The sequence below is a fragment of the Somniosus microcephalus genome, chromosome 6 (assembly GCF_052327205.1).
Source record: "Somniosus microcephalus isolate GS21.2 chromosome 6, FLI_Smic_1.0, whole genome shotgun sequence".
NCBI lineage: Eukaryota > Metazoa > Chordata > Chondrichthyes > Squaliformes > Somniosidae > Somniosus > Somniosus microcephalus.
Window position 1 is genome coordinate 169,293,955 of NC_140992.1, and position 15,379 is coordinate 169,309,333.

The 15,379-nt window shown below is 47.1% G+C and overlaps 1 protein-coding gene across 1 annotated transcript in view; it reads right to left on the minus strand.

Annotated features, from left to right (window-relative positions):
* Positions 1–15,105, minus strand: part of LOC147116197 (axonemal central pair apparatus protein HYDIN-like) — a 143,222-nt gene extending 128,117 nt beyond the window's left edge. The window contains exons 1-5 of the mRNA XM_085990922.1: positions 14,950–15,105; positions 13,539–13,711; positions 11,064–11,262; positions 10,316–10,415; positions 8,359–8,458 (exon numbers count right to left, since the gene is read on the minus strand). Coding sequence (XP_085847048.1) covers positions 8,359–8,458; positions 10,316–10,415; positions 11,064–11,262; positions 13,539–13,711; positions 14,950–15,063 — 686 coding nt within the window. The 5' untranslated portion in view covers positions 15,064–15,105. The remainder of the gene's footprint in view (positions 1–8,358; positions 8,459–10,315; positions 10,416–11,063; positions 11,263–13,538; positions 13,712–14,949) is intronic.
* Positions 15,106–15,379: the final 274 nt, after the last annotated feature.

Below are 15,379 nucleotides of genomic sequence, written 5' to 3' on the forward strand. Positions count from 1 at the left end.
AGGCCCAGACTACAATTCTGGAGGGGGTTAACTCAGCAACCTCCGAAAAGCTAGTTTCGTTGGAAGTATATGAGCAACTAAAGGTTGAACATGAGCAAGAAGTCCAAAGGCTGCAGGAAATTCTTGAGGAGCTCAGGGCCAAGACAGACTCATCGGTAGAAGTTCCATACATAGATGAGGATGTAGAGGTGAAAGACATGGCAGAACTCATAAAAATATGGAAGGAAGCCCAAGACAAATATGAGGCGGCAATTACCGAGGTTGACCGACTTGAAGAACAGTTTCAACTGGGAATGGGCCCTGAACATGAGCTAGAGAGCATCGAGGCGCAACTTCTCCAAGCACTGGAAGCCAAAGTACAAGAGGAAGAGAAGATGAAAGCATTGGAGAAAATGATGGATGAAATGGAGGAGTACGCTGAATTACGTCCAGGGGAACAGGAGAATGGGGAAACAGCAACTTCAGTAGAAGGATTAAATAGCCTGATAACGAAATCCCTGAAGGAAGGGAAAGGATTGAACGCACAAATGAGGCCAGGAGGGAAGGAAGGGCAGACATCCGAGGAAGAGCAGGATGAATATGATTGCTTGAAGAAGGGTTTTGACCTGTTGAGTGACACCGAATGTTATGAGGATGTGGTCTGCCCAAATTGTGATGGGAACTCCCAAAGTGCTGAAATCCTGAGGAAGCACTTAAGGTCTAAGGAACATAGAGAGTTGGTGGCGCTACAGATGGCAGCCGGGAAAAGAGCTCGGAGAGTTTCAAAAAGGCAGAAAAGAAAAAGAAGAAGCAGAAAATAATAACTGTTTAAAATATTATTACTTCTACTACCTCCGTCCGAACACTACGAAAGGTGCTAAATTTGTAAAAAAAATCCAGGGACATTATCAAGACAGCCAGTGGGTTGTATAAGTCCGCACTGCTGGTTCAACAGGACGAAAGTACAAGCTGTTAAAAACAAAGGCTATGGAGGATGCTGTCTGGAACGAATTAATACCAGAGACTGAATTTATGAACTGTTCCCACAGAGACTGAACCTGTAAACTGATTCCACTGAGAGTATGTTTGTAAACTGTTATATGACGTTGACTCCATTGAGAGTATATCTGTAAATTGTTATATGACGTTGACTCCATCGAGAGTATATCTGCAAACTGTTTATATAAAGTTGAAGATTGTATGTTTAACGGGATTCTGTAAGTAATAAGCTAGGAAGGGAGGAGTGTTGTGTATGTAACCGTTTACCTTTAAGGGAACGACAGAATGTAACAGTTCGCCTTTAAGAGCACTACTTTAGGGTGGCACTATCTATTGGCTCATGTATACTGTAATACCGATAGTGACCACACCAGTATATAAGGGTTGTGATACGTTAACTAGGGCAGAATCGCCCGAGCCTCTGAATAGTAAAGACGTGTTTTATTTTGTTAACAGTGGAGTCTGTGATTATTTATAATACAACCCACAGACTTAACAGCATTCCTGTTCATTACACACCTGGGCTAGGGAGAGGGAAAATCAGCTAGCATTCCTGTTCATTACACGACTGGGCTAGTGAGATGGAAAATCAGCTAACATTCCTGTACATTACACGCCTGGGCTAGGGAGAGGGTAAATCAGCTAGCATTCCTGTACATTACACGACTGGGCTGGTGAGATGGAAAATCAGCTAACATTCCTGTACATTACACGCCTGGGCTAGGGAGAGGGTAAATCAGCTCGCATTCCTGTTCATTACACCCCTGGGCTATGGACAGGTTAAATCAGGTAGCATTCCTGTTCATTACACGCCTGGGCGAGGGAGAGGGTAAATCAGCTAGCCTTCCTGTTCATTACACGCCTGGGCTAGGGAGAGGGAAAATCTGCTAGCATTCCTGTTCATTACACGCCTGGGTTAGGGAGAGGGGAAATCTGCTAGCATTCCTGTTCATTACACGCCTGGGTTAGGGAGAGGGGAAATCTGCTAGCATTCCTGTTCATTACACGCCTGGGTTAGGGAGAGGGTAAATCAGCTAGCATTCCTGTTCATTACATGCCTGGGTTAGGGAGAGGGGAAATCTGCTAGCATTCCTGTTCATTACACGCCTGGGCTAGGGAGATGGTAAATCAGCAAGCATTCCTGTTCATTACACGCCTGGGCTAGGGAGATGGTAAATCAGCTAGCATTCCTGTTCATTACACGCCTGGGCTAGGGAGATGGTAAATCAGCAAGCATTCCTGTTCATTACACGCCTGGGTTAGGGAGAGGGGAAATCAGCTAGCATTCCTGTTCATTACACGCCTGGGCTAGGGAGAGGGGAAAATCAGCTCGCATTCCTGTTCATTACACGCGTCGGCTACGGAGAGGGAAAATCAGCTAGCATTCCTGTTCATTACACCCCTGGGCTATGGACAGGTTAAATCAGGTAGCATTCCTGTTCATTACACGCCTGGGCTAGGGAGAGGGTAAATCAGCTAGAATTCCTGTTCATTACACGCCTGGGCTAGGGAGAGGGTAAATCAGCAAGCATTCCTGTTCATTACACGCCTGGGCTAGGGAGAGGGGAACATCAGCTCGCATTCCAGTTCATTACACTCCTGGGCTAGGGAGGGGAAAATCAGCTAGCATTCCTGTTCATTACACGCCAGGGCTAGGGAGATGGAAAATCAGCTAGCATTCCTGTTCATTACACGCCTGGGATAGGGAGAGGGAAAATCAGCTAACATTCCTGTTCATTGCACGCCTGGGCTCGGGAGAGGGAAAATCAGCTCGCATTCCTGTTCATTGCACGCCTGGGCTAGGTAGAGGCAAAATCAGCTAGCATTCCTGTTCATTACGCGCCTGGGCTAGGGAGAAGGAAAATCAGCTTGCATTCCTGTTCATTACACGCCAGGGCTAGGGAGATGGAAAATCAGCTAGCATTCCTGTTCATTACACGCCTGGGCTAGGGAGAGGGGAAAATCAGCTAGCATTGCTGTTCATTACATGCCTGGGATCGGGAGAGGGAAAAGCAGCTAGCATTCCTGTTCATTACACGCCTGGACTAGGGAGAGGGAAAATCAGCTAGCATTCCTGTTCATTACACACCTGGGCTAGGGAGAGGGAAAATCAGCTAGCATTCCTGTTCATTACACGCCTGAGATAGGGAGGGGAAAATCAGCCAGCATTCCAGTTCATTACACACTTGGGCTAGGGAAAGGCGAAAATCAGCTAGCATTCCTGTTCATTGCACGCCTGGGCTAGGGAGAGGGAAAATCAGCTAGCATTCCTGTTCATTACACGCCAGGGCTAGGGAGAGGGAAAATCAGCTAGCATTCCTGTTCATTACACGCCTGGGCTAGGGAGAGGGAAAATCAGCTGGCATTCCTGTTCATTCCACGCCTGGGCTAGGGAGATGGAAAATCAGCTAGCATTCCTGTTCATTACACGCCTGGGCTAGGGAGAGGGAAAATCAGCTAGCATTCCTGTTCATTACACGCATGGGCTAGGGAGAGGGATAATCAGCTGGCATTCCTGCTCATGACACGCCTGGGCTAGGGAGAGGGGAAAATCAGCTAGCATTGCTGCTCATTATACGACTGGGATAGGGTGAGGGAAATCAGCTAGCATTCCTGTTCATTACACGCCTGGGCTAGGGAGAGGGAAAACATCCAGCATTCCTGCTCATTACACGCCTGGGTTAGGGAGAGGGAAAATCAGCTAGCATTCCTGTTCATTACACGCCTGGGATAGGGAGAGGGGAAAATCAACTAGCATTCCTGTTCATTACACGCCTGGACTAGGGAGACGGAAAATCAGCTAGCATTCCTGTTCATTACACACCTGGGCTAGGGAGAGGGAAAATCAGCTAGCATTACTGTTCATTAACCGCCTGGGATAGGGAGCGGAAAATCAGCTGGCATTCCTGTTCATTACACACCTGGGCTAGGGAGAGGGAAAATCAGCTAGCATTCCTGTTCATTACACGCCTGGGCTAGGGAGAGGGAAAATCAGCTAGCATTCCTGCTCATTACACGCCTGGGATAGGGAGAGGGAAAATCAGCTAGCATTCCTGTTCATTACACGCCTGGGATAGGGAGAGGGAAAATCAGCTAGCATTCCTGTTCATTACACGCCTGGGATAGGGAGAGGGAAAATCAGCTACCATTCCTGTTCATTCCACGCCTGGGATAGGGAGAGGGAAAATCAGCTAGCATTCCTGTTCATTACACGCCTGGGATAGGGAGATGGAAAATCAGCTAGCATTCCTGTTCATTACACGCCTGGGATAGGGAGAGGGAACATCAGCTAGCATTACTGTTCATTACACACCTGGGTTAGGGAGAGGGAAAATCAGCTAGCATGCCTGCTCATTACACGCCTGGGATAGGGAGAGGGAAAATCAGCTAGCATTCCTGTTCATTACATACCTGGGCTAGGGAGAAGGAAAATCAGCCAGCATTCCTGTTCATTACACGCCAGGGTTAGGGAAATGTAAAATCAGCTAGCATTCCTGTTCATTACATGCCTCGGCTAGGGAGAGGGAAAATCAGCTAGCATTCCTGTACATTACATGCCTGGGCTAGGGAGAGGGAAAATCAGCTAGCATTCCTGCTCATTACACGCCTGGGTTAGGGAGAGGGAAAATCAGCTAGCATTCCTGTTCATTAAATGCCTGGGATAGGGAGAGGAAAATCAGCTAGCATTCCTGTTCATTACACACCTGGGAAAGGGAGAGGGAAAATCAGCTAGCATTCCTGTTCATTTCACACCTGGGTTTGAGAGAGCGAAAATCAGCTAGCATTCCTCCTCATTACACACCTGGGCTAGGGAGAGGGAAAATCAGCTAGCATTCCTGTTCATTACACGCCTGGGCTAGGGAGAAGGAAAATCACCTGGCATTCCTGTTCATTGCACGCCTGGGTTAGGGAGAGGGAAAATCAGCTAGCATTCCTGTTCATTACACGCCTAGGCTAGGGAGAGGGGAAATCAACTAGCATACCTGTTCATTACACGCCTGGGCAAGGGAGAGGGAAAATCAGCTAGCATTGCTGTTCATTACATGCCTGGGATAGGGAGAGGGAAAATCAGCTAGCATTCCTGTTCATTACACGCCTGGACTAGGGAGAGGGAAAATCAGCTAGCATTCCTGTTCATTACACACCTGGGCTAGGGAGAGGGAAAATCAGCTAGCATTCCTGTTCATTACACGCCTGGGATAGGGAGGGGAAAATCAGCTCGCATTCCAGTTCATTACACGCCTGGGCTAGGGAAAGGGGAACATCAGCTAGCATTGCTCTTCATTACACGCCTGGGCTAGGGAGAGGGAAAATCAGCTAGCATTCCTGTTCATTACACGCCAGGGCTAGGGAGAGGGAAAATCAGCTAGCATTCCTGTTCATTACACGCCTGGGCTAGGGAGAGGGAAAATCAGCTAGCATTGCTGCTCATTATACGACTGGGATAGGGTGAGGGAAATCAGCTAGCATTCCTGTTCATTACACGCCTGGGCTAGGGAGAGGGAAAATCAGCTAGCATTCCTGTTCATTACACGCCTGGGCTAGCGAGAGGGAAAATCATCCAGCATTCCTGCTCATTACACGCCTGGGATAGGGGAGGGAAATCAGCTTGCATTCCTCCTGATTACACACCTGGGCTAGGGAGAGGGAACATCAGCTGGCATTCCTATTCATTACACGCCTGGGTTAGGGAGAGGGAAAATCAGCTAGCATTCCTGTTCATTACACGCCTAGACTAGGGAGAGGGGAAATCAGCGAACATTCCTGTTCATTACATGCCTGGGCGAGGGAAAGGGAAAATCAGCTAGCATTCCTGTTCATTACACGCCTGGGCTAGGGAGAGGGAAAATCAGCTAGCATTCCTGTTCATTGCACGCCTGGGCTAGGGAGAGGAAAATCAGCTGGCATTCCTATTCATTACACGCCTGGGCTAGGGAGAGGGAAAATCAGCTAGCATTCCTGCTCATTACACGCCTGGGCTAGGGAGAGGGAAAATCAGCTAGCATTCCTGTTCATTACACGCCTGGGTTAGGGAGAGGGAAAATCAGCTAACATTCCTGTACATTACATGACTGGGCTACGGGGAGGAAAATCAGCTTGCATTCCTGGTCATTACATGCCTGGGCTAGGGAGAGGGGAAAATCAGCTAGCATTCCTGTTCATTACACGCCTGGGTTAGGGAGAGGGAAAATCAGCCAGCATTCCTGTTCATTGCATGCCTGGGCTAGGGAGAGGGAAAATCAGCTAGCATTCCTGTTCATTACATGCCTGGATTAGGGAGAGGGAAAGTCGGCTCGCATTCCTGTTCATTACATGCCAGGGCTAGGGAGAGGGAAAATCAGCAAACATTCCTGTTCATTACACGCCTGGGCTAGGGAGAGGGAAAATCAGCTAGCATTTCTGTTGATTACACGCCAGGGCTAGGGAAAGGGAAAATCAGCAAACATTCCTGTTCATTACACGCCTAGGTTAGGGAGAGGGTAAAATCAGCTCGCATTCCTGTTCATTACACACCTGGGCTAGGGAGAGGGAAAATCAGCTAGCATTCCTGTTCATTACACGACTGGGCTAGTGAGATGGAAAATCAGCTAACATTCCTGTACATTACACGCCTGGGCTAGGGAGAGGGTAAATCAGCTAGCATTCCTGTACATTACACGACTGGGCTGGTGAGATGGAAAATCAGCTAACATTCCTGTTCATTACACGCCTGGGCTAGGGAGAGGGTAAATCAGCTAGCATTCCTGTTCATTACACCCCTGGGCTATGGACAGGTTAAATCAGGTAGCATTCCTGTTCATTACACGACTGGGCTAGGGAGAGGGAAAATCAGCTAGCATTCCTGTTCATTACACGACTGGGCTAGTGAGATGGAAAATCAGCTAACATTCCTGTTCATTACACGCCTGGGCTAGGCAGAGGGTAAATCAGCTAGCATTCCTGTTCATTACACGCCTGGGTTAGGGAGGGGGGAAATCAGCTAGCATTCCTGTTCATTACACGCCTGGGTAGGGAGAGGGGAAAATCAGCTCGCATTCCTGTTCATTACACGCCTCGGCTACGGAGAGGGAAAATCAGCTAGCATTCCTGTTCATTACACGCCTGGGCTAGGGAGTCGGTAAATCAGCAAGCATTCCTGTTCATTACACGCCTGGGTTAGGGAGAGGGGAAATCAGCTAGCATTCCTGTTCATTACACGCCTGGGCTAGGGAGAGGGGAAGTCAGCTAGCATTCCTGTTCATTACACGCCTGGGCTAGGGAGAGGGGAAAATCAGCTCGCATTCCTGTTCATTACACGCCTCGGCTAGGGAGAGGGAAAATCAGCTAGCATTCCAGTTCATTGCACTCCTGGGCTAGGGAGGGGAAAATCAGCTAGCATTCCTGTTCATTACACGCCTGGGCTAGGGAGAGGGAAAATCAGCTAGCATTCCTGTTCATTACACGCCTGGGCTAGGGAGGGGAAAATCAGCTAACATTCCTGTTCATTACACGCCTGGGCTAGGGAGAGGGGAAAATCAGCTAGCATTCCTGTTCATTACACGCCTGGGCTAGGGAGAGGGGAAAATCAGCTAGCATTCCTGTTCATTACACGCCTGGGCTAGGGAGAGGGAAAATCAGCTAGCATTCCTGTTCATTACACGCCAAGGCTAGGGAGAGGAAAATCAGCTAGCATTCCTGTTCATTACACGCCTGGGATAGGGAGAGGAAAATCAGCTAGCATTCCTGTTCATTACACGCCAAGGCTAGGGAGAGGAAAATCAGCTAGCATTCCTGTTTTATTACACGCCTGGGCTAGGGAGATCGAAAATCAGCTAAAATTCCTGGTTATTAGACGCCTGGGCTGGGGAGGGGAAAATCAGCCAGCATTCCTGTTCATTAGACGCCTGGGCTAGGGAGAGGGAAAATCAGCTAGCATTCCTGTTCATTACACGCCTGAGCTAGGGAGAGGGAAAATCAGCCAGCATTCCTGTTCATTACATGCCTGGGCTAGGGAGAGGGAAAATCAGCTAGCATTCCTGTTCATTACACGCCTGAGCTAGGGAGAGGGAAAATCAGCCAGCATTCCTGTTCATTACATGCCTGGGCTAGGGAGAGGGAAAATCAGCTAGCATTCCTGTTCATTACACGCCTGGGCTGGGCAGAGGGAAAATCAGCTAGCATTCCTGTTCATTACCTCTAGGAAATGCACAAATGTCAACAGGATTGGGGTCAGCTGTGATGCCCTTCAGAGGTGAATTGGCAGTTGGCATTTTCTGGCTGGGTTCACACACAAAGAATGGTCACTTGGGTAAGTGGGAAGAGGACTGCCTTGGTCCATGGAACTGCAGCCCAGTGAGTCAGTGTCTTCAGGAGAGGAAAAAAAACAAACAGGTCCAGTACCTGTATCCAATCTCATATTTGCCCTTGTTCTTCAAGGCGATGGTCTGCTTCACACTATCAATAACTTTGATAATACCAAAGTCAATCCCACCATCTGCACCTGTAACAGACCCACAAGGATGAGGTGTTAATGTATTTTCAAAATAATCATCGTAGCAGTGGCAAGGTAGCATGGAGCCCAAGGAGCCGGAGGAGAGTCTTCAGCCTGCCTGTCAGTTTGGTTTGGTCATGTCACCAGACTGCCCCGTGGGGAAAAGCATACGGTGTGTCTTAGATTGGATTCCACCTGGAGGGAGGAGAAGGTGGTGGAAGGTTGCCTCATGTGCCAGTAGGCAGAGGAGACTCTAAAATAAAATAAACTACCCAGGGGTATGAACTAGTGCAGCCAGTGCATGACAAAGGAAACAAAGGAAGTCTTGCATTTCTATAGCGCCTTTCATGACCTCAGGACGTCCCAACGCATTTTACAACCAATGACGTCTGTTTTCAAGTGTAGTCACCACTGTAACGTAGGAAACTTGATGCTTCTTACTGGTGCAGCACATACACATTTACAACATAAATACATCACCCAGCCTCAGCAGCCCATGCAGAAGAGTCTTTGACTTTAGATGGTTTTAAAGTTACAGGAAATCTGTATGAAATTTCTTTTATTCTATGGCAAAGTCGTCTGTAATGGGCAACCCATGCTAACAGCAATGTCACTGATAATTTGATTGAGAACACTTTGGCGTAGATTTTCCCGAACCTGTCGGGAAGAAGGCGGGACTTCCCATTTCGGGTTTTTGACCCGCCTACTTCGACGTCCAGCCAATCCGCGCGATTTTCCCTTGATTGACCTTGTTGAGCCTGCCCAGCGGGCTCAGCAGGCCAATTAAGGGCCACCCGGCAACAGGTGACGTCACAGACTGAAATTTCATCTGTCAAGAGGAAATATCAGTGTTTCACAGCTGTTTGAAGCTGTGAAACACTGACAGTCCGAGTTCTAACATGAGTCCTTCTGCACAGACTCAGTTAGAACCCACACCGGCACTCAAAGCTGAAGGCTGTCACTTTTCACAGATCGCAGCCATTCAGCTTTCAGTTCCGGCTGAGTGATGGACTCCCGACGGCTACAGGAAGAAAGGCTGTTAAGGTAAGTACAGGTAAGTAAAAGTTCTTTACACACTTTAGACACACCAAACACACTTACCTTTACACTCATGCACCCATCACTCACCTGAACACCGACATCGCGACCCCTCCAAGTCCCTCAACCCGACGGCCCGCCTGCTCTAACCTGGCGTGGTTTGGAGCCGTCGGGAAACCCACACGAAACCCCTCAAAATAGCGATTAGGCTAAAAACTGCCTGTTAACTGGCACTAATCCCTTCCCGCCTGGTTTCGGCGGGTCCCAGTGCGGGGCGGGTACCCGCCGCCCCTGAAACTTACGTGGGGCGGGGTTTTGGGCGGGATGGTGTTGGGACCCCCAAATTCAGGATTTCCCCCCCCCACACGCCTGAAACCCCGCCTGACGGCTCCACGAAAATCTAGCCCAATGTTTCAAGTTAACTGGCCAGTTCTGACGTAGAGTTCACACACAAAACGTTAACTCATTTGTTATCCCCTGAGATGTTACCTTACCCACTGAATGTTTCTGGCATTTCCTGTTTCAGTTCCAGATTTCCAGCATCTGTGGGTTTTTTTTCCTTTTTATTTCTGTTAACACCTATTGTGAGGAGGCAGACTAATGGGCAAGTTCCATTTGTTGTCATGTGTTAAAATAATCTAGTGGAGTTGCAGGCAAGTTGAAGGACAGGAAATTCAATGATGACAAGAAAGTATCCCTTTGTTTACGATGACATGAAGGTTTAACGTTTTGTTTGCTTGATGTGTCCTGGGGTTTAACAGAAGGGAACCAAGGAATGAAGCTGCAAAGAGTGAATGGTGTTGGAGCCTGGATCAGCAGCAAGCTTACCTTTTGGAAAACTGATGTCCAGTGCCACATCATAAGCTTCTGCAAGGATCAGAATGTTTTCAGTCTGAACAATGCCAAGAATGTTTTCTGCGTCGTAGACCTGAAGAGACACCAAAAAACACGGTGTAATATGAACATAAACATGCACTGGGTATCAAGGGATTTGGATCAAAGGCGGGTAAGTGGAGTTCAGGTACAGATCAGCCATGATCTAATTGAATGGCCTACGTCTGTTCCTCTGTAGGTCTCGGTTATAACAATCTGTTACAGAGCTCCCTCATTATCAGTATTTTAAATTATTTTTGTAGTTTTCTTGTGAGCCAGATGGAGCAGGGTTACTCCTCCATACCCCACAAGGACACGTTGAACCTCCCCTGCCCCAGGCTCCCCCCCCCACCCCACAGCCCGTGACCGCGATCCCCCCTACCCGACCACTTACCTTACTGCCAGGGGTTGTTCCCTTGTATCCCCAGGGGCGGCCTTCTGTCACCTGGAATCAGGCTCCAGTCTGCCGGCCAGTGAGTGATTCCCGCGGGAGTCAGACATCGAACATGAAATGAGGCCCGGGCCACACGCACCCACCCACCCAGGCCATCGCACGCCGCAATGGTGCACCAAGTTAAAATTGGGGCTCGTGTTTTGGCTGTGCACCCTTCCTCAGAAAATTATTTTGTTTTGAATAAAGATTCTAGTGGATGAAAACATCATATTTCACTCTATCAGTGATCTCCTTCTCCTCCTTTCTTACCTCCAATCGAATATACTTTTTTAAGTTGACTTGTCGCACGGCTCTGAAGTGCATATGCATACGAAATTCACACTTGGGTTCAATGACGCCTTGGTCCTGAGACAGAGAGAAATCATCGCCCAGACTCTCCATCCCACTGATTCTCCAACCGACCGGCAGGAGGCAATTATTCCGCATGACCAGGCTCTTCGTGTCCTTCCTGAAAGAAAGAAAGACTGACTTGCATTTCTATAGCGCCTTTCATGACCTCAAGACATCCCAAAGCGCTTTACAGCCAATGAAATACTTTTTGAAGTGTAGTCACTGTAGTAATGTAGGGAAACGCGGCCACCAATCTGCGCACAGCAAGCTCCCGCAAACAGCAATGAGGTAATGACCAGGTAATTTGTTTTGTGTGTTGGTTGTGGGATAAATATTAGCCAGGACACCGGGAGAGCTCTTCTCTTCTTTGAAATTGTGACATGGGATCTATCACGTCCACCTGAGAGGGCAGATGGGACTTCGGTTTAACGTCTCATCCAAAAGATGACACCTCTAACAGAGCAGTACTCCCACATAATGCACTGAAGTGTCAGCCTAGATTACATGTTGAAGCCCCTGGAGCGGGACTTGAACCCACGACCCTCTGACTCAGAGGCAAGAGGGCTACCACAGCTGTCAGTGTTCGGGAAAACATAAAAATGGGAGGGAATAGAGTTACATTGTCAGTGTAGTAACCAGTGGGAGGCTCTGAAGGAGGATTGCAGAGTAAATTAAAAATAAATAGTGTGCTGAACGACTTGCATAGATGTATATGGTTGTCGTTTTGCAGATATAAATAGTTTGCAGGAAATGGTTTGGTGCAGGGTGCTGAAGTTTGGGAAATTAGGCTATTCTGATATCAGGATCGCTTTTGTGCTCAAGATGCACAATATTCTGGGACATTGTTTGTCTTTATAACACTCCTGTGAAACGCCTTGGGACGTTTTATTACATTAAAGGCGTGATATAAATATAAGTTGTTGTTGTTGTCGGTCACTGGTCTTCTGCCCCGAGACCTGGGTTTAAATGCAGCTCAAATTAGTGGGATCAAAGTCCACCAGCTATAAGGGACCGACTTGAAATAAGCTTGCGCAGTCGATGACCTTCCGTTCTGACGAAAGGTCATCGAACTGAAACGTTAACTCTGTTTCTCCTCCACAAATGCTGCCTAACCTGCTGAGTATTTCCAGCATTTTGTATTTTTATTTGAGATTTCCAGTATCCACAATATTTTGCTTTTGTATTTGTCATTCATTCAATACTCCATCTTGCTGCTTCTTATCTCACTTTATACTTATTAATGTTGCTTCTCTGTCTTCTAGTTCTCTGCTCACAGATTAATTTAAATAGCCATGCCTCTAAACAACACTATTCTCAGTTACATTTTAATCCTCCCACCTCCACCATTACTATTCAGTACGAAGCATTAGTGTCACGACAAAAATAACCACACAAGCCCACTGAAAATAATTTTCTCCCACAAAAAGAGTCACAAATCCAATAAAATCACCCACTTAGCCCATCAAAGAAGATCTAACCATCTGGACAACCTTGCAGTTCGTGTTAACATCCTTGGCCTGGATATTACATTGTGCACAATTTACATAGTGCATCTGTCCACTATTTAACGGAGACATTAACCTGTCTAAAATAACACCCTCTGTTAAAGCAGTGGTCAGAGTAGCTTGAAACAGAAGTGTTATCTGTTTGTATGATATCACAGTGTGTCATTTCCAGGCTCTTATGTTTTCTTATGCTTTGCGTTATGTAGATTTCCTGAATTTTTCCCCCATGAGTCTATGAAATCCTCCCATGTTCCTCTATGTACATGTCTCTGAGCTACACACCGAGTGGTCGAGAGAAACTGGCTTCCCACACTCAAAATGTAGCGTCTTAGCAGGGCTCAGAAATGCCAAACGATGGCCTGGTGAGAACGGTCACTCTACTTTGTGCCTCCCTGCTGTGGACAGGGGGCACTGAGCGGAGGCTGGGTCCATTCCACAATGCTATGGGGTCAGTTAAAACAGCAAGTGGGCAGATTGAAGGCGGGTTCAGGTCGAGAATCCCATTTTTAACAATTTAACTACCCCCATGCTCCAAATCCACACATTTTTTAGGTTAAAATTTCCCCTTTAGAGATGGCACAGCTCCAATATACTGTGCCACGCGGTGTGGCGGGGATCGGGTTGTGGCAGGATGCTGCCTTGAGCTCATTTCTCCTCATAGAGCAAGCTCCTGTCATCAGTGGGGAATTGGCCAGGCAGAGGTTGACTATCATCAACAAGCAGGAGAGGGCATTAGCAGGCTAGTCTTTTGGGACACACATACTCTTGGTAACCCAATCAAAGGCATCATCGATGCAGCCTTAAGGGCAGTCTCCATTCCTGAATGTAATATGTCTATTTGTAATGTGTAGTTTCCATATCCATAATGTGGCTTTGTTAAATGTCTGACCTGTGAAGGATCATTTTGTCGAAGTGCAGCTGCTTGCGATCAAGCTCCAGCTCTGCACGTACTCCATGGCAGGATACTTTGAAGAGGACTGGCTCGGGATTCTCTCGTACACAACAGACGAGGCAGTCGTCGCATTGCCCAGGTGCCGTCGGGTAGGCCCAGATCGTGATGTTCTGGAAGGGACGATTTGTGACCTTAAGAATTCTTACCACAGAGATCAGAGATCAAACCCACCTTCTCACCACACCACTCACAGTCCCTTATCTATTAGTCTCTGGAACGCATTCACATTGTCCGCTCCAATGTCCATATTTATTCCACAACTTGATTACTCCTTTGGTGAAAAAACTGCACTCAATTTCCCTGAAATCCCTCCAAACTTCCTTGTTTCTAACTTGCGTGCCTTGGTACTTGAATCTTTCATCATAGTCAGCAATGTGTCTGGATAATATTAACATTTCCCTCATCATAAATATTTTTAAAACATATCCCTGATACAAGGTTTATCCTTCAAGTCACAGAGTTAGGAATAATGGCCTGGAAATTCTGCCAGGGATCTCCCGATCTCCAGCTGTAATTTCTGCAGGCCACTGAAAAACACATCACAACACATTCAACATAAAGAACCCTGGCAATTTTTACATTGATTTACTGCATGTGAAAATGATGGTCTTGGGATTTAGCAGTACTAATGCCATTCATAAATTCCAGAATGTACCGACCACAATCACCATGCAAATATACCCTCACCAACATTGCCCAAAGTCTACGCTGTATCCTCACCACCATTGCCTAAAGTCTACACTGTATCCTCACCACCACTGCCCAAAGTCTACACTGTATCCTCACCACCATTGCCCAAAGTCTACACTGTACCCTCACCACCATTGCCCAAAGTCTACACTGTACCCTCACCACCATTGCCCAAAGTCTACACTGTACCCTCACCACCATTGCCCAAAGTTTACACTGTATCCTCACCACCATTGCCCAAAGTCTACACTGTACCCTCACCACCATTGCCCAAAGTCTACACTGTATCCTCACCACCATTGCCCAAAGTCTACACTGTACCCGCATTACTACTGCCCAATGTCTATACTGTATCCGCACTAGCACCATCCAATCAAAATCTACACTGTACCCTCACTAACACCGTCCAAAGGCTATCAGTCCATTCAAAAAGAATGACAGCGCCAGTAAAATATGTACTTGCATGCAATCTCTTGAAAAAAATTAATAAAAGAACTTTTAAAGTGTCATCTCACCTTAGTAGATGTACACTTTTTAAGAATGCACTGAGAACCACTCTTGTGATTTGAAGTATTTGGCAATGACACTGCTACTGTTTGAGTGGCTATATGTGACATCACATCAATGATAGTGCACACTGTGTTGTGGACATGCATACCTCTTTTTGATTAGCTGCAAGAGTCACACTGGGTGGATCCACAAGGTAGGTGGCAGCTTTGACATCATGCTGATAACAGAAGAAAACCTCGGCCTCCATGAGTGAAGTATTCATTATTTTAATAATTTCCCTGTTTGCTGGGTATTGACCCTCCTTGTACCTATAATCGAAAATATAACAGTATTAGAACAATCCTTGTGACAATTAATTGAGTCATTTTTTGCCTGTTTTCTATTCTCCTCTCCTGAAAGTTCTGGGTTATGGGTTCCACAGGTGCATGTACCTCCAGTGTCATTCTTTATGTGTGAGCCTAGACATTGAGGGCTGTAAGGCTGCTCAACCATGCATGGCATCATAGGAACATAGGAACAGGAGTAGGCCATTCTGCCTCTCGAGCCTGTTCTGCCATTCAATTAGATCATGGCTCATC